This window comes from Medicago truncatula, chromosome 2, assembly GCF_003473485.1.
Source record: "Medicago truncatula cultivar Jemalong A17 chromosome 2, MtrunA17r5.0-ANR, whole genome shotgun sequence".
Classification (NCBI taxonomy): domain Eukaryota; kingdom Viridiplantae; phylum Streptophyta; class Magnoliopsida; order Fabales; family Fabaceae; genus Medicago; species Medicago truncatula.
The window spans coordinates 44,342,068-44,360,838 of record NC_053043.1 but is presented as its reverse complement, the minus strand read 5'-3'; the positions used below and the strand labels follow the sequence as shown (position 1 = coordinate 44,360,838).

Here is an 18,771-nt window from a genome sequence, read left to right as displayed (position 1 = left end):
TTTCCTTATGTTTGTCTTTCTAAACTTATTTCCTTTTTTTTTTTCTTCACAGATTTCACTTCTATGGATCTCTTTATATCTCTATATTTTGCTCTTGATATAAAGGGTATCAGGACAAATTAGTTTGTAATTACTGTATGTATTAGACACATGGTTTTGTTACAATGAATAGGGAATGAAAATTGGACATAAAGAATTGTGAAGTGTTGATGTGTCATTGAATTCTGATGTATTTTCATATGATAATTAGTAACTATTCTTATATTAGACAAACATAATATAGGTAAAGATGATAAAACGTTGGATTTGGATTTTATGTAACCTCAAGAAATTATCAAGTGCTTCTAGCAAGTGTTAATATCTTACCGGTGGCATAAAAAAGAAAAAAATTACCGGTGGCATAAACTTTAAATGAACATTATGTATACAATTTCCATAAAAAATTTGTAGTTAAGGTGTCTAAAGTCAGGATCATTCTCAGACAAAGTTCTTCCAACAAAACATTTTTTTGTAATTATATCACAAACTGCTATTTTTAATTTTGATAACCGGTGAAGATGATGAACATACTAATATAACTTCAAATGTGTTCTATAAAAAAGCTTTTCATAATTTATTACTAAGTACTTTAATGTATTATCAATTGTATTATACGGCTTATTTAACCTCAAATCTTATATACTTAATTAACCCTCTTTTCACTATTTTTGTCACAATTCAAAAAATCACAAATCAACCCACCTCTCAAGAGACAATTGAAAGGATATTTGTTGTAATTAGTCTACTGATCTTTACAATAACAACCCTCAATGAATCCCTTAATGAATCTCAAAATTAATTCCAAATCAAATTCATCAATAATTCCAAATCAAATTCATCAAATTTGAAAAAGAGTGCTGCAGAAGAGAAAGTGAAGAGGAACGGTGGCCGTTGGCGGAGAGGACGGCGGCGGCGGAGGCGGAGGGAAGCGTCGGCGGTGGGGGAGAAAAGTTGATGGTGGGTGGGTGGGTGGTGGGTTCGTCGTACTGGAGAAGAGAAGAGGAGAAGAGAAGAGGAATGTGTTTTTGATTTTTCACTCTTCTCTCAGTCACGTGTTCTCTCTTATTCTCCTTTAATTGATTTTTTTTTTTTTAAAAGGGTGTGCCATGTGGCACACCCTGATTGGACAATGTTATATAACTTAAAATACCCAATGTTACACAAGTGGAACCCCAGATTATATGATGTATTGCACATTTGCCAATAAGGTATATATGTCATTATATCTTTACTTATTGCAATTGTGTCCCTGATTAAATCAAAATTAATCAGATTCCAATTTGCGCTCTAAGATTGAAATTCCCCTTAATATTGTATGAGGACTGATTTGTAACAAGGTAAAATTTAGTTTTAGAGTGGTCCACCAGCAGAACACTAGTTACACTATTAACTAAACAAGATAACTTTTTCAAAAAGTCAATTTTCTGACTGCATCGTAGAAGAAAAAGAAAAAAAAAAGCGTCTATTTCTACCTAACAATAGAAATAGGTAGACACTCACCGGCTATGTATGAGAAATATAGTTTAATACGAGTTGTTATGTATTTTTAATGTCTAGATACGAGTATATTAAAGTAATATTAAATTTATTTAAAAGAACTATATTGAAATTGAAAAATGATATTTGTACAACTGACAATTTTCTATCGCATACTCATATTATGGTTTTTTATCTTTTCATTGTTTAGGTTTCTTTATTAATACCTACTTTTCTTTATAAATTTATAATTGTTCAAAAAATTATCACACAAATGGTTGTTCAAATAACATACATCATTACAATTATGACCCCCTAATATGGACCTCATTTATTTTGTTTATATCTTTATTAGTCACAAGTACTCTCTCCTTCTTCTTATTTTCTATGTGAATTTCGATTTCTTTCCCCTTAGTGGCATATCTTCTTCCTCTCATTTACAAACAACAAAAACAAAAGAAAATAGTCATGGAGTGTATTGATTCTTGTTCTTTTTTTTTTTCAAGTCGCTTAGTGGCTAGAGCTCACATAATTTAATTGTGGATAAATGGAGCGTCCGAGGTTCGAACTCCGACACATACATATAATATGTAATATCTCTACCAACTAAACTAAACTAAACTCATGAGAATACTATTGATTCTTCATCTATCCGATTCAATATCCACTATACAAGGGGTCGTCGTCGCCCCCTTTCCCCACCAATTCCGCCGTCGTTTTGCATGCTACTCACCATTTTTACTTTTCTTTTTCCTTTCTACTTCTTCTCCCATCTCTTCTTCTTCTCTTATCTCTCTGTTCCCCCTGTTGAATTGAAATTGTTTCAGGTGTAAGTCTAATGACTTACACCAAATCTCAACCATTAATTTCAATCAATCAAGTGGCTAATAATTCATAATATATCCAATTAAAAAAAAATCCAAAAACGGTGGCACATGTGATCCTTCTCCTTCATCTTCTCTAAATTTTACTCTCAGCCTACCAAACTTGTCCCTTTGAATAAATATTCTCCAGAAGAACATCAGCTCACTGTCTTATAAAGCAATGGTAGGAATTCAATTTGAATTTATCTTATGATGCCAAATAAAAATGAATTATCCCAAATTCTGGAAGAAGAACAAAATCAAGATTTGAGGGTTATTTAAATCATCGTAACTAGAAATTGCAAGTCTCAGCGTAATCAAACAAAAGGAATTTCTTTCAATTAATGTTAATATTGCACATGTTAAGGTAACTAAAATAGCAAGTTTTTATTAAAACCAACAATTATTTAACAAAAAATTATATATTTAATACAAAATGTTCAAGTTCCAATGTAAAATTACTATTTTAAATTTCTTAACATGTGCAAATTTGCACATGATAGAAAAACCCTTCATAAATTAACACCTTAATCCATTTTATAATTTTATCGCAATGATTGATGATTGATGGTTCAACACTAGTAATTGAAACAAAAATTGCAAATCGTATGAATAAATGAGTTTAGGTAGAAGGTCTTTGAAAAAATAGAAGGGAATGACGACATGATGAATGATATACGCCCAGAAAGAGATGAAGGAGACAGATTGTATGTGCCACTGTTTTTGGATTTTTTTTTTTTAATTTAATATATTGTGAATTATTAGTCACTTCATTGATTGGAATTAATGGTTGAGATTTAGTGTAAGTTATTCGACTTACATCTGGTGTCAACGGATCCTGCCTCTATAAGCTTCAAAATCAAGAGGGTGGTTGAGTCTATTGGAAGGTGTCAGTGGGCGATTGGGAAAAAGGACTTGAACTAGCCTTATGATAAGAGAAATAAGAGCGAATTGCAGCGATGGTGTCTTCTATAATTCTGGAAAACATTGTGCATCATCGTTCAATGATGACGCTGCCATTAGAGAAAGAAGAGAGAATCGTGTGTGTATCACTACTATTTTTTTTTTTTTAAATTAAATTATGAGTCATTCGATTGATTAGATCTAATGGTTGAGATTTGATGTGAATTAAGAGACTTATACCTGGTTGTCAACGGATCCTAAATACAAATTCATATATGTCATATTTTCACGTCTATTAAATAGTTAAACAAATGTATTTAAGATTGTTACATTTACAGAAGAAAAAAATGGTTAAAATACAAATAAAATAAGGGTTTTGCTAACCGGTGTCCCAAGGACAATGGTTAAGGATAGGGTAGAGCATCGGGCGGTTTTAGATGGCTTCGGGTCCGAAACAGCCATGCTAAATGAAACCGACAACTACTTTTAGAGGACCGATTCCGCCCAAACACATGATCGGTTTAAGCGGGTCTCGAGTACGTCGAAATGCGGGTTGCACGAGTCTGTTGGTTCGGGTGAGTAGAGAAAATTGTATTTTACCTCATCTGTTTCAGTCCACCACACTCTCACCATTACCACCACCCTTAAAAGGAAGGTTTGTTGAACTTGAATCAGAAGTTTTTTAATTGGTTAGAACAATTCTTCCAAACAAGAATGCAAAGTCATAGACTTCATTTGCTGCAACTCGCATGAGGTTTGTGTGTTCTTCTCTATCTTAACCTTGAATGGGTGGAAGAGATCAAATGGGTAGCAAGATATGGAAACATTTACTAGTTTAAGAGAGAGAGAGAGACCCAAAAAGATAGAAGAAAGGAAACAATTGGAAACGTTTACTGGTTTAAGAGAGAGAAACCCAAAAAGATAGAAGAAAGGAAACAACTTGCTTTAGAATTTAATTATTATTTTAATTGTAAAAGAAAGAAAAAAAAATATACTAATGGTTGTAATTGAAGTGTGTGTACTGTAATTGTAAACTTAATAAAGGACCTGAATTACTATGTGTCAGAGTGTGGTGTACAAAAGCAAATAAAATAGTAAATATAAAAGCTTTTGAAAAGTGAAAGCTTTTTGACATGATGTGGGTCTCAAGAATCTAGACAGTAGGCTAACGTGAAAAATAAACTAGGCTTTCTCTAGATCAAACAGAAATGATATTTGTACAATCAATTTGTGACAATTTTTGTAGAACTTTCTCTCTCATACTCATATGATGGTCTTATCCTCTCTCTTCCTTTTTCTCCCTCCATTGTTTTTGACCAATAAGAAGAGAGAGAAACAAGGTTGTCACTAAAGTTGTCATGGAATTGATGTACAAATATCATTGCTCTAAAACAAAGCACTATCGGATGGGTTTGGGCACCGGTGAATTTAATTTTCCAGAACCGAACCCGACTGAATTAACCCATGTGAAGGTATGCTGATTTTCAAGAAAGGGAATCTTATGATATGTTAGGAATCTCTTATGATAATCATCCGCGTCTGAAACGTATTTTAATGCCCGAAAGTTGGATAGGATGGTCTTTACGTAAAGATTATATCGCCCCCAATTTTTATGAAATACAGGATGGTCGCTAAATGATAAAAATAAGAAAGTAATCTGCACTTCGACAACCCCAAATATTCAAGAAATATTTGTATGTACATTTTCTTTTTGTTATAGATTGAACAGAATAATAGAGGTTTCATTCATATCTTTTTGAATTCCTATCTTTCAGACCCGCACTATCTTTCTCAGCTTTTTTACATCGGATGCATCATAGTGCAAAATCATATTATTTGTGGCGATTGAACATATGACAATGCTTGTTTGGGTGAATCATGACAAACTTGTCGAATGCTATCTCCATCTTTTTACTCATATCTATGTTTTAGCATTATTTAGTTAAATCACTTCATGTACAATATGATATCAAACTTTTTTTTAAAATCTTTTCAAGTGTTGAAAATGATTCAAAATATCAAAACGAGTGTTTGGTAACATAAAAAAGCTAGCTTATAGTTTATTGGACTAACTTATAAGCTTGTTTTGAAAGAATGCGACGTGTTTGGTAAAAAAACTTTTCTTATTCGCTTATAGCGTTTTTTTAAAAGCTATTTCAAGTAGCTTTTTAACTTATAACTGATAGCTTTTTATACTCTCTTCCAATTTTAACCTTATTAATTTTATTTTATTATTTTTTAATAAACATCACGTTGATAGCAAGGTAACTACCCATACTTGATATCACTTTCTTTTAGTGGAAGTTTTATATCCCTTTTTTTAGGGGACATTTTTTATGTCATCTGCTTTTTATATTTTTGTTGTTCGTTTTTTTTTAATTTACAATAAATAGTAAAGCAATTTCAGTTAAAAAAAATTCATTAAAAAAAATTTGTTCAATCAAAAATGTCAAATTGAATTTTGGTGAAGAAAATATTTAAATAATTAAAAAGAAATACATTAAGTAAAAATTATTATATGTATAATTTATGAAAAAACAAAAAAGACAAACATGTCCTTTTATGTCATTTTATATTTAACAACCACTTCAACAACTAATTTTACCAAACACTCAATCAGCTAACTTTTCAGCTATAAGCTTTCAGTTATCAGCCATCAGCTATAAGCTAGTTTTTCAGCTATCAGCTAGCTTATAGCTTAATTTTACCAAACGCATAGAGTACTTAAAAAAATATTTATTTAAACACTTATCATATTATACCCATAGGGATTTTTGGTTCTTAAGTGCTTTTGTTGATATCAAAATATGAAAACATCTTTGAGAGTTAGATATACATATTATTATTATAGTAAATTAATGTAAATATGAATTATTTGAAAGCTCATTATCCTTTTTATTTTCAAACAAGATTTGTATATCATAAGATTTCCGTTATGTCATCTTAATTAGCATATAGTTAAGCTTTTGAATCTCCTTATAATATTCATGATTATCAGGATGCACGTACAATTTCATAACCTATATATCAACACATCATAAGCAAACACGCTCAATATACGTGCAAGAGAAAAAAAAATGTTATTTTTTATTTTTTAAACTAGGGCAATTTTTATTAAAATTTAGACAACATATTTGATTGTATTGTTCTTTAAAATTAGTCATCAATATTCAATTTGCAACAAAATTATCTTTGTGTTATAATTTTCAAGAATAAAAATCCAATTACATAAACCAATAGGAAAAATGTGTAATCATAAATTTAAAACTCTGACTTGAAATATATATGAAGAAATTATCTCATATCTAATTTATTACCGTTGTGTTGCACCTACAGTTTCGGTGTTAAGAAATTGCAAATGATATAAATGTATGATGCTTGATGATCTCAGACCTCAAAAGTTGATTTTCCTCCTCTCGGAATATTTCTTTTCTTTCACACTCTAACACTCAAAAACAAACACAATTTCATAAACAAATAGATAAAAAATAAAATTGACAATTTAAAACATTGACATGAAATAAATATGAAGAAACAAACTCATTCCTAATTTCATGTACTCGCCACACTCCTAGACATTTGGTGTTAAGAAATTGAAAATCGTGTAATTGTGTGATACAACGAGATCTCAGATTCCAAAGGTTAATTTTCTTCCTTTTGGAATATTTCTTTCAACGCATGCTCTATAACTTGACAACAAGATCAAGTTCATAAACAAATAGAAAAACATGCAATAGGCGGTTTAAAACACTAATTAGAAATATAAATGAAGAAATGAGTTCATATCTAATATATTACTGTCGACATGCTCCTAGTATCTTAATGGTGAGAAATTTCAATTGACATAACATAAATTAATGTAGTGCTGGAAAAATTGATGAACTCAAATAGTTCATTTTCGATTTCAAAGGACGTGAAGGGTTTTGATAGGAAGGATGTATAAAAGAAATAAGGCTTAATTGATCTGTCGGTCCCTTAATTTATTTCTTTTATTCATTTTGGTCCCATAAGTCTTAACTTTTTCAAACACGTCCCTTAACTTATTTCTTTTATTCAATTTGGTCCAATTTTGATAATTTTAATCTCCTAAAAAAAGATACTGTTGGATTACAAAGGTGTATAAGATTTTACAGTGTATTACCAACACCAAATTTATTTACTTTCTTCTTCTTCATCACTAAACCCAACAAATTTCATCATCTTCATCATAAAAATCCAGAAGAAAAAAAATCCAGAAAAAATCAATTTTATTATTTCTAATCCATCAATCTTTAAATCATCAATAAATTAAAAAACCATTTATTTCTCCACTACAATCTTAGATCCCTAATTCCTAATTTTGAAACCCAAATCCATTTCTTCCTCTATTACAACCACCAACAACATACAATTATGGAAGTTGTGTCCCTTCTGAACTCCTCTCGTCTTCTCTCAACTCCATCTCCCATGACCACTCCTCTTCATTTACTATTTTGTCCAGATCTGGAAAATTACACCTCAAACAACCATTTTTTTTTTTTTTTAATTCTTTTGTTGGACTTCAACCGTGGTTTGTTTTTCTTTCTAAATCAGGCTTTATTAAATGCATTCCAGTGAGAACATGTTTTTTCTCTGCTTCTTCTCACAGGTAACACCTTCCCCTATCTCTTTCTCTTATTCTAACACAGTTTTCATTGCCACAGTTTAGGTTAAATTTTGGCTTGTTCCTTCCTAAATTGATGATGATACGAGGAAGGATAAGAGTTCTTTGGTAGTGTTGTTTGGATTGGAACATTGGAGATGAGAAATTTTTGTTTGAACAATGTAGAATGTTAAAGTTGTTGTTGAAATGTGATATGGTGATCGTGAGTGAGTGATTATGGGTATGGTTTTTTCCTGGGTTTTATTGATGAATATTGATGAAGGATAAACGTAGAAGATGAGGGAAGAAAGAAGAAAGTAAATAAATTTGGTGTTGGTGATACATTATAAAATCTTATACTTTGTAATCCAACGGTCTCTTTTTTTAGGAGATTAAAATTATCAAAATTGGATCAAATTAAATAAAAGAAATAAGTTAAGAGACATGTTTGAAAAAGTTAAATCAATTAAGCCAAGAAATAAAGAATAAAAATGAAGTGAGAGTATTTAAGAATGATGGACCCTCTTTCGCCTGTCCATTGTTGTCTTAGATGATTATTTATTTTCCTAAAAAGATTTTGTCCCCTACCAACCTCCATAATGCTTTATGCATTTACGTTTAAAATTAATTTTTTGTTTGATATATTTTTGCATTTATTAGCATTAATATTTTTTGTCAAGTAGTCTGGTGACTAGAATTCACATTTTTTAAAGTGAATAAATGGGTTATCCGAGGTTCGAACCTCGATTATTGCATTTAACAATGTTTGTCCCTGTCAACTGAACTATGCTCACGGGAACTTATTTCATTCAAAATAATTATGACTCCTTTATTTCTAATATGAAAATAAATCAAATTAAAATGAATGGTATACAACAAAGGACAATATTAGGGACAATGCTTGGTCACTCTCCATTAAGCACTCTCTTTATTATTGGACCACTATCACCATCTATGGGTCACGCTATAGCCGGTGTCGTTTGGATAGACACTCTTCCCACGGGTGTGCGTCTTGAATTCTTTTGGGAAAGATGTGGACTACCAAATTAAATATTCCCTTGATTGGTTTTTTGGGGTTCTACTGCTTCTGTTTATTTTTCTGTTTTCTTTCTGTTGTTCTCTTTTGAAGGTTTTGGTCTAGTCCCCCCTCTTTTTGTAATTATTTTTCCCCTTTTTTTTAATAAATTTTTCGAGTGTGGCGGCATAGGATGAAGGTGTCTCGGGGTGCCAACCTAGTTGGGATGTCGATGATACCGCTTGATGCTTGTCCACTCTCATTGCTTATAAAAAAAAAACATACCAAGTAAGAGGAAACCGCTTTAGCCAGTTTAAACTTTTATTTTCTTCTTCCCAAAAGCGAGAGATAAAGAGAGACACCCATATGAATAAGGCATTAGACTTAATCAAATCAAGCATAGAGGTCGTGGTGAAGTTATGACTTATGAGAGTTCATAAGGTGGGGATTAACCCAAACTGTAATCTATGCAGAAGATTAAAAATTATTGACAGAATAAAATTGTAAGGTAATGAGTAAGTTTATATTAATTACAAGAGCTGTTTCACATTTTCCAGCATCGTATGTTCTTTATACAGGATTGCAAATGATAGGCGGATTGAATACACCCCCAAAGAAGAAGTAAAACATAATTTAACTTTCGTGAATGTGTTAACAAATATATATGTACAATAATCTATGTCTCATATCACTTCAACATGAATAATTCGTCACCACCGAAGGATGCACAACAAGTATATCTATATTATGTATAGTCGTCATCGCTGTTTTCGAAAGTTATTCAGTACTTCCTTCAACTTCAATTGAGATCCTTCGAATTTTAAGCCGAGTCATCAAATGCTTTTGCAAGGTTGATGATACTTGTAACTGCCATGGACCTATATAGTTTTTTCTCCATAATTTTACTCAGTTTCATTCCTGCCAGATACAATATATAGAGAAAAAGAAATCATTAGCTCAATATATTGAGAAAATTGATGGAAGAATCGTCTAAGTAGAGCACAAGATTTTTTAATCATAGGTATGCAAACATAAGTTTAATGTACTATTACTGTTAGAATGTGTGCAGCAGTGTTTTCTCTAATTCATTTCGTGATAAGTTTCACGAGGACTCTGGAACCTCAAAACATGACAGAAAAATAATACAACGATCTTCTTAGTTACCTCAGAATTTTGGCTTGGAGTAGATGATCCTGCTGTTTCTGACACTTCCTCAGATTTTCGGGATTCTGATTTCTCATTTGAATACCTAGAAACAAAACAAGATTTTGTATGAAATAGAATCTTATTTCATGTTTTTAATAGTTATATGTATCATAAATCTATGCTATCAATGATCCAATGAACGCAAAATCAAATTAAATTGGTCTGGTTTTTTGTTCTTTGGATCCAGTGCATTCTTTTCAACGTTTGTTAACCGACAAACTCAATGTTTCGCAAAGCATCGAGAGTTTGAGGGGATGTAAGACTAAAACTTTTATTTCTTAATTTATTTGCTCTAATTAAGTGTTGTTTCGTTTTTTGCTTATTGTGTATATACTTACTCTATTGTTCTGTATTCATTATTCTAGCCAATTGCGGTCTTATTGAACTCTAGCAAACTCCTTCTCCTTTGTTTTCCTTTTCTACTCTTCTCTATATTATTAACATCCATTCTTAAATGAGATTTAATTACAAGGAAGTATGAGATACATATCCCAAAAGGGTATCGAACCGACTGCTCAAAGAACTCAAAAAAACAATTCACACCAATTAATCTGGTTTTTTTTTTCCCAAGTTTGGGTCCAACGCATTCCGTTCAATGTTTCAGTATGGGCATGAAAACACTTCTGCCGACTGGAAAAAAAATTGTGCAATAATTCAGTATGATATGACAAATAATTCTAGAGAACTTACGTTGAAAGTATTGTGACCCAGATGAGCTCGATACAGTCCACCCAAAGAAGCCTTTGTTCTACAGGAACCACACCATAAGTAATCAGATGGGCGAAAGGCCAAAGCTTCCAACCTGCCTGTGAAGCATATTAGAGTGAAATTTTAGTCATCTAATGGTAGGAACTAGAGATAAGAACACAGGAAATAATGAAAAGAGAGAAAGAGTTTGATATTATTGATGTAATTGAAGGATTACAATTGAGATATTCCCAAGTACCACAGGGCAAGCCCCTACAGAGAGCTAAATGTTCTCCATTCTACTCATGATTATTACACTGAATACCCAATTCACGCCCCCAATTCCCCTATTTAAGGACTCTGCTAACAAAATGCCAGCTGCCAGCGCAGCAGGAATAGAAGGTTCTATTCTCTAATATTCCCCTTCACTCTACGGGTATACACCCTCCAAGTGATTGGTTGAGCTACTGGTCCCACATTATTAACAGTGGACCCAACATCTAAACAGAACTAAACTGCTAATCAAAAAATTGTTTGTGGATAAAAACATTATACACAGTTCATTTATTCATCATTCGTGTGTTCATCCTTGAATTGTTAGCTGTACTATAGAATTCCTCTCTGACTCCTTTTTTTCATCAATTTTCTCCTTTTGCTTTATTTTTCTATCATGATTTTGATGATTTGTAACTTGATTTTGACTGTTTCTCCATGACATTACAATAAAATTACAGCTATGTGAACAAAGAGGCGAGTTATTACAGATAACATCTTAATTAAGCACTTGTAGCATAAGCACTCATCATGTAAGTGTTTATGTATAAGCTATTTCTATAACAAAAGATAAAATCAAGTCAAAGTGTCAAACTATTTTCATACAAGGTATAAATTCTTTTAATAAGCTCTCCTAAAGAGTCTCACAAGTGCCTATGCCAGTAGATAATAAATCAATTCAAACAGGCCCTAAGAAACAAATAGATTCTTACGGTAAGCATGGGCAAAAATGTTGACTTGAGTTCACCATAGATGTTGTCCAAAGAGTCGAAACGCAACAAGCCCAAAACCACAAAGTAGATGGTGTTCCAAATAGCTGACCACACAGTTTGGTCAAAAGCAACTTTAGCAGGGACAACCCACCATTGTTGGAAAGGAAAAAGAGCCTGTGTTACACAACGCCAATTTTAGCAATTAACATAATACAAATTTACAAACTAATTGTTCCAAAATCCAAAACAAAGATGTACAATAATCACCTCACACAGTTGGTAGTAATAGTGAGAAAGAGATCCATGGAGAGTAAACCCAACAAGACCTGATCTAAATAGCCGCGCTCGATCAAACTCAAAAATAGGCTTTCCTTCATAGCACTATATATTTTGGTAAGAAAAAGTTGACAAGAAAAACCCTATCCAACATAAACACTTCATAAATTTTTCAAGTCAAATTCAAAAACATACCTGAGCAATCCAATCTCCAATTGAGTAGACAACTCCACTTATTGCCATTTTAGCTAAAACTGGATTTGCTTTCAGAGATTGCTCATAGGCAATCCAATTGTGTTCAGGCACATATTTCAGTATCTCATAAAGTGTCCAACCCTGAATTATGAAACCCTAATCAGTTTTCAACTTCTTCCATTTACAATACAGAAAATACACTAGATTCAATTCAACCATCTTCTCCGTCTGGTTTACTATTATACATTGTAAAAAGCGAGTGACTTTTGCAATCAACTAATTGAAAATCTTGAAGTATCACATTTGACTATAATGATCGTGTCAGGTTAAAGCCAAATTAAGAAACACAGCCACGAACACAAAGTAAAGAAATAAATTAAAAAACATAGTTTTGTATAGATAGAATATGGTCATCTCATATTCACACCTCTTAGGATAAACAACTCAATTAAGCCCATATGAATGAACTATTTTCCGAGGACTCTGTTTGGCAAGACAAAATTAATTTTTTCTTACAAGCTTATAGCCATTTTCTACTAGATTATAACAGTTTTTATAAGCTACTTCAAACAGCTTATAACTTAAAACTTATCAATTTTTCTATCAATTTTACCTGTGTTATCTTAATTGAACAAAATTTAATCAATTAAACATTTTTTTTTATATATCATTTCAATATTTCATATTTATCATCTAGTTCAACCGTTAATTTTTATAATTTTAATCAGCTGGTTTATGTTATGAGTAATAAGCTAGTTTATCAGTTATCTGCGGTAAATTTATCATCATCTATGAGCTAAGTTCAAATACTATAATAGAAAAAGAAAAAAGAAGCAAATTTTAATATAAACCAGAAGAAACTAACATGCCAGTAATCATGATCAATGGTGAGCAATTTGGTGACAGCAAAAGCTCCAAATCCGAGAACAATTGCAGCATTGATAGCACGTCCGGTGAGAATATCAGTGTCAGTAGCTACCTCTGTGATATCCTTGGAAGGCGAAGAAGAATCCTCAAGGACTTTCTTGTCTTTTGACACAACTGAAGCTGCTTGACGATCCTCTGTGACGGAGCTGATGATGATACGACATCGTTTTTTGGTTTGGGAAGAGAAGAGAGGTACGGAGTTGTGGGGTTTAGAGAAGGGAAGGAGGGTGCAAATAGAAGAAGCAACTGACATGGCCATGAGAGAATTTAAAGAAAGATTTTGTTTTTTTCGTGCGAAATTAATTAAGGGGTTGATGTGTTTTTTATTTTATTCTACAGAGAAAGAAGGTTCTAGTCGAGAATTGATTGGTACGCGAAATCGAAATTAAAATTTTCCTGTTATATATGCTACCAACTGTATGAGTTTGAAAATGGAGGTACAAATAGCATATTCAAATGGGAACTCTGTCTCTCTCAACTGGAAGTGGTGGGTGCGGATTTGCGGTGCTGTTGTGTTGGAGATGGATTGACTGTTCAAACATTTCCATTTCAATTGGTATAATCCAAATCCCACGTTGATATTGTGCGTGCGTTAGTGAGGAAAGACAATAAGTTCACGAAACCAAAATATTTGGTGGACACCAATTTTTGATTCGGTAGTCTAGTGGCTAAAATTTATCTTATAAAGTGAATAAGTGCATATAATAATGTATTATCCTACCAACTGAGCTATTTTCACGGGACATTTTCCTGCACTTAAATAACATCTTATGGATAATTAAGTTGAGTATATAATTAATCGAAAATGCTAACATCTCTAACAAATTAAAAGTCATAACTTTTATAGAAAAGAAATGAATCTAAACATAAACTATTTTATCTTCAATTAAACTAGAATCAATTGTACAAAATCAATTTATCTATTTTTTTATACCATCTAAAATAATTTTCACATGCTTCTAGACTCTAGTCCACCAAATACTTCATCTGATTCTATTTATAAAAGATATTAAAGTCGACAAATGTTGATGTATCTCATCATATACATCAACTTTTATCGAACTGAAGAAAATACTACCAGACACCAAGACAATTTTAAAACAAAAATCCACATTTCAACACTAACGCCAAGAAGCAAAAGAAGTTGTCTTCCCCATCCCCCGATAAAGTAAAGAAGATGCCCATACTGGAGTCGAGGCCAACCAACTTAATTTTTGGAAGTTTTGATCTCAGGTAATTCATTTTGCGGAGGTATTACTAAATCCAATCTTAATTATAAATAAAAATTGAATAAATAAAAGTTGATACATTTGCTCTAAAATTTAAATTAAATACATTTATCATATTTGTTGACTAAACTTTTACTTATATTTAATATCCAAAGAAGTATTTAACTAAATGGGATTGGTCTAAAATAGTACTTAGTTGTATTTGATAGATTTTTGGATGAAATATGACGATCATAAATTGTTTATGTATTTTGCAATAACAACAAGTATTCCATATTTCATAAATGTAGCTATATGTGTAGCGGTTGAGATTTGAATTTTTAATTTCTCACTTCTCCAAATATAATTTGTGTGAATCTAATCGCTAAAGTACTTAAAACAAGAAAGAAAGAAAAAACTTCAAAAGATGAACAAGTGAGAAATCTGATCCAACATCTGGATATTGCAACTTCAACAGCATCAGAAAGAAAGAAATGATGCATCTGGGAAGAGCAAATGGTCTAAGTCTTAAGTGCATCATCCTAAAGAAGAATGTGACGAAAGAAAGTTGTCCAATCTCAACTAATCAAATTAGCATAGAGTTAAACAAGACAAGAAGTGCTTAAAATCAAAAATCAAAAACTAGGAAAAATTTACATTTATCAAGATGTACATTTTTATTAGTTTTTACACAGGCAATTTCGTGAGAAAAAGACTCAACACAAGATGAACACTCAAACAAACTCGATTTTGTCCATGTTTGGTTTGACAACAAACTTGGCAAAACCTCATTGTAAATCCAAACATAATTTATAAAAATTTTAAAAAAATGCCCACGTGAAAATCACTTCTACAAAACAAAACCATGAAAAAACAAACGTGCTTCCAAAATCTACAGAAAAATAAAACACTCCAAAGAAACATGCGGATTCGTAAATGACTCCTCCACTGAAACGCCGTCGTTTGTGTCCCCGACCACCTCCGTCGGCGGAAACCGCCGGCCGTCCTTTTCCGTCTGCCTGAGCTCACTCCGACCATTGCTGCTGCCAGCCGTCCTGTGGCACGACGGCGACCTTGAACGCCGGCAAACACCCGTGCCGGAGTCACGCCGGAGCTTATCGGAAAATTCCCTCCGACAAACAGACCGTGAACCCGCCACAATTTTCTTCTCCGGTGGAATCTCCGGTACCCTCGCCGGGGATTTGGGTCGCCGTCGCTCTCTCCCGCCGACTCTATTCCTGTCAGCATTGTAAGAACGATTCCTTGATGCATCGGAGTGACTTCGATTCCGATTCCGATTCCGGTTCTGAGTTCCCTCTCTGATCCTTCGTTTACTTGTAACTTCATCTTCTCTTGTTTCCGGCACGGTGGCGGTGGTGGTGGTGGTGGAGTAGCTGTAGCTGTAACTCTCACCTACACTGCATGTTTCTGAAATGACAGAAATTTCTTCAGAAGGTTCCTCCTCCAATGGTTTTTTCATGATGGGGTCTTTTGTAATTTCCATATTTTGCATTTGGGTCATTGTTTCTTGTGTCAAATTTGGAACTTGTTGGGGTTTGGAAATTGGTGTTTCTGTTTCAAATAGAACTTCTTTCACAGATTCCTCTTCAACAATATGTGGTGGTGATTTTGATTGTGGTGGTGGAACTTTGCATTTTGCTTCTTGGGTGAAATTTTGTTGGTTTTTGAGGGTATTTTGGTCATCTTTTGGGGTGCTGATACAACAACCCATTTGAAAGAAATGATGAAGAGAGTGAAAGTGGTTTAGTGGTAATTGAAACAAGGTTGAGTTGGATATTGCATGCCTAATTTGATTAGCTTGGTTTTGAAATTATTGTTGATTGAAAATGGAAAGAGTTAAACGGCTATAGAAGTGAAGAGTAGAAGGAGCAACATAGTGGAGTGAGTATGGATCAAGATTATGTTGGACATTTTTAAATAGCTTAGATTTGATATTGCTATATTGATGAAAAAATACAATACAATCGGTACACAATCATACGTTTGTGTACACTAAACTAATTTTATTTTTTTACAAATTGAGCATAATCATAGTAGTTTTTTGTTCAATTTCATTTTTGAAGGACTTGAACTCGAATAACATTAGGTCCTAACATTTTACTCACCAATTATGTCCTCATCACATCGCTTACGAGATTTGAACTAAAGTTACCGTGGAATATGAGCTAAATCATTATAAATTGTACTAACTTATGTTGCTTAAAATTTTATTTTTAAATGTACTTATTAACTCATTTCTTTTATTTGACATCAAACATTGTTTTCAATGGTTCAAATTAGTTATATAACATTTGAAAATTTAGAAAATACTTTAGAAACTCTTTGTTTTGATGTTAATTATTATAACTTGAAAGGACAAACATATATGATGATGTCTAAACGTAAAAAGGAAGGTGTACACAAAAAAATATTGAACATAAATCGACACACCAAGATGTAAAAACTTTGTGATACTCTTAATTCTTTTACATTATCTTGAGATTTATTTTCAAATGTTGCAACATATTATTTATATTGTATTTTTTGATTCAACGAAAATTGAAAGATGCAACACATGTGAGGAGATTTCTTTATTTTTTTTATTCAACATAGTATTGAATGAGTTAAGGAACTTGAAGTTATGTTGAAACTTTTTGCTAAATTTTTGAAGGGAATTTGTTTAATTTATATAAAACATAAAAAAAATCTTATGATATTGATGGTGAAAGATTATTTAAATAATTAAAAATCATTATTTAATTTTCAAAAGTTGAATCAAAATCAAATTAAATGATATTGAGTTCTTTAAATATATTTAATTATTTTACTAATGTATGTGAAGTTTTTGTTTGAGAGAATGTATTTGTTTTTTGACAAAATTAAATGATATTCGTATAAATTCAAAATCAAATTGATAGATTATCATAATACAATATAAATTCAAAATTGCTTAAAACAAAAAGGATGAATCTGCGAACGAAATCACATCATTTATGTTAATAGCGTAACACGAAGAATACATATGCCTATAAATATGATTATATTTAAGTCTTTGGAATATTCATATATCATAATATGCAACGTTGGTCACACCAAAGTCATTGATTGTATTTACATTTGATCAAAGGTAATCTTTCAATCTAAATCAAATAAACACTACACAAAGACAAGATATAAAAAACACACTGCTCATAGATGAGAAATCAAAACAAACGGAATCGTGTTAAGACCATGAAATTAGAAACATACGAAAGAAGAATAAAAATATGTGGAAAACACTTATTTAACTAAAATAAAAGAAAAACAATTTGTAAGAGTGATTTTGCAAGAAAAAATTAATGACAGGATAATTCAAAAAATCAAATAATTATGAGAACATCTTTTTCTTCATTGGTTCTTGCACACAAAATCTCTTGTTACATTTTTTTTTACTCAAAATCTTTTTTAAAAATGTTTACTCAAAATCTCTTGTTACGTAATACCTATTTTCCCTTCATTATTACTATTTTATCTTTTTTTAACAAGTCAAAATGAAATATTATAACCATAAAGCAGTCAATAAAAGCACAAGATGTGCCTTAGAGACTACCATATACAAAGAGAAACAGAGAACATCGGGCATCCAGCAAAACAAACATTAGCCTATACCCAAACAAATTAAAGGGCTAGAGCACCACTGCTGAGTTCCATAAATAAAAATGGCATTTTTAACTTTCAGCCATCCCAAAGACAATATCTTAACCTTATCAAGCAAACAGGGAATGGAAGTAATAACATTAGTAATTTTATAAATGATAAAATTACTATTTTATCATTTATAAGATTCAAAATTACTTGTGCTTACGTTACTTTATGTAAATTAGATTACTATTTGAAGCTATAAAAGAGATTGTCTCATAATTTTATTTCCCGTTGCAATCATTCTGATTCTAATAATATTTCACAAAAGATAGAAAAGATGAATTCAAAAGAGAATTTTTAAATTTTATGCAAGAAACAGAAAAGAATTCGAAAGGGAATTCTGAAAGTTTATGCAAGAAATGGGAAGAGAAGATTCAAAAGTTATAAACATGTTGGGCAAGGTTGTCAATGTCATGCTAAAGAAAGTAACAGTGTTAAAGTAGAGGAAAAGAAATAATAAAAGATGCATACCTTTTTTTTTTTAAAGAAAAAAAGATGCATACCTTTTGAATTGTCAATTATGAAAGGTTAACCTGATTTTTTTCAAAAAATAAAAATTTTACGAGGGTGCAAATCAAATCAAAAAATTTATAGGGACGAAAATCTAAAATGACATATATTACAAGAATAAAAAACACTATTAACCCTCGTTTAAATATCAAATTAACTCTTAAACTTTCACGAGTTT

The 18,771-nt window shown here is 31.7% G+C and overlaps 1 protein-coding gene across 1 annotated transcript; it reads right to left on the bottom strand.

Annotated features, from left to right (window-relative positions):
- Positions 1–9,418: 9,418 nt before the first annotated feature.
- Positions 9,419–13,733, bottom strand: LOC25487620 (protein SYM1). Its single transcript, XM_013609603.3, has 7 exons — positions 13,133–13,733; positions 12,268–12,408; positions 12,064–12,177; positions 11,797–11,970; positions 10,814–10,929; positions 10,082–10,166; positions 9,419–9,835 (listed from the first exon to the last, which is right to left on the bottom strand). Exons 1-7 carry the CDS (start codon positions 13,451–13,453, stop codon positions 9,830–9,832), a joined length of 957 nt encoding a protein of 318 aa, XP_013465057.1. The 5' UTR covers positions 13,454–13,733; the 3' UTR covers positions 9,419–9,829.
- Between the last annotated feature and the right edge of the window lie 5,038 nt (positions 13,734–18,771).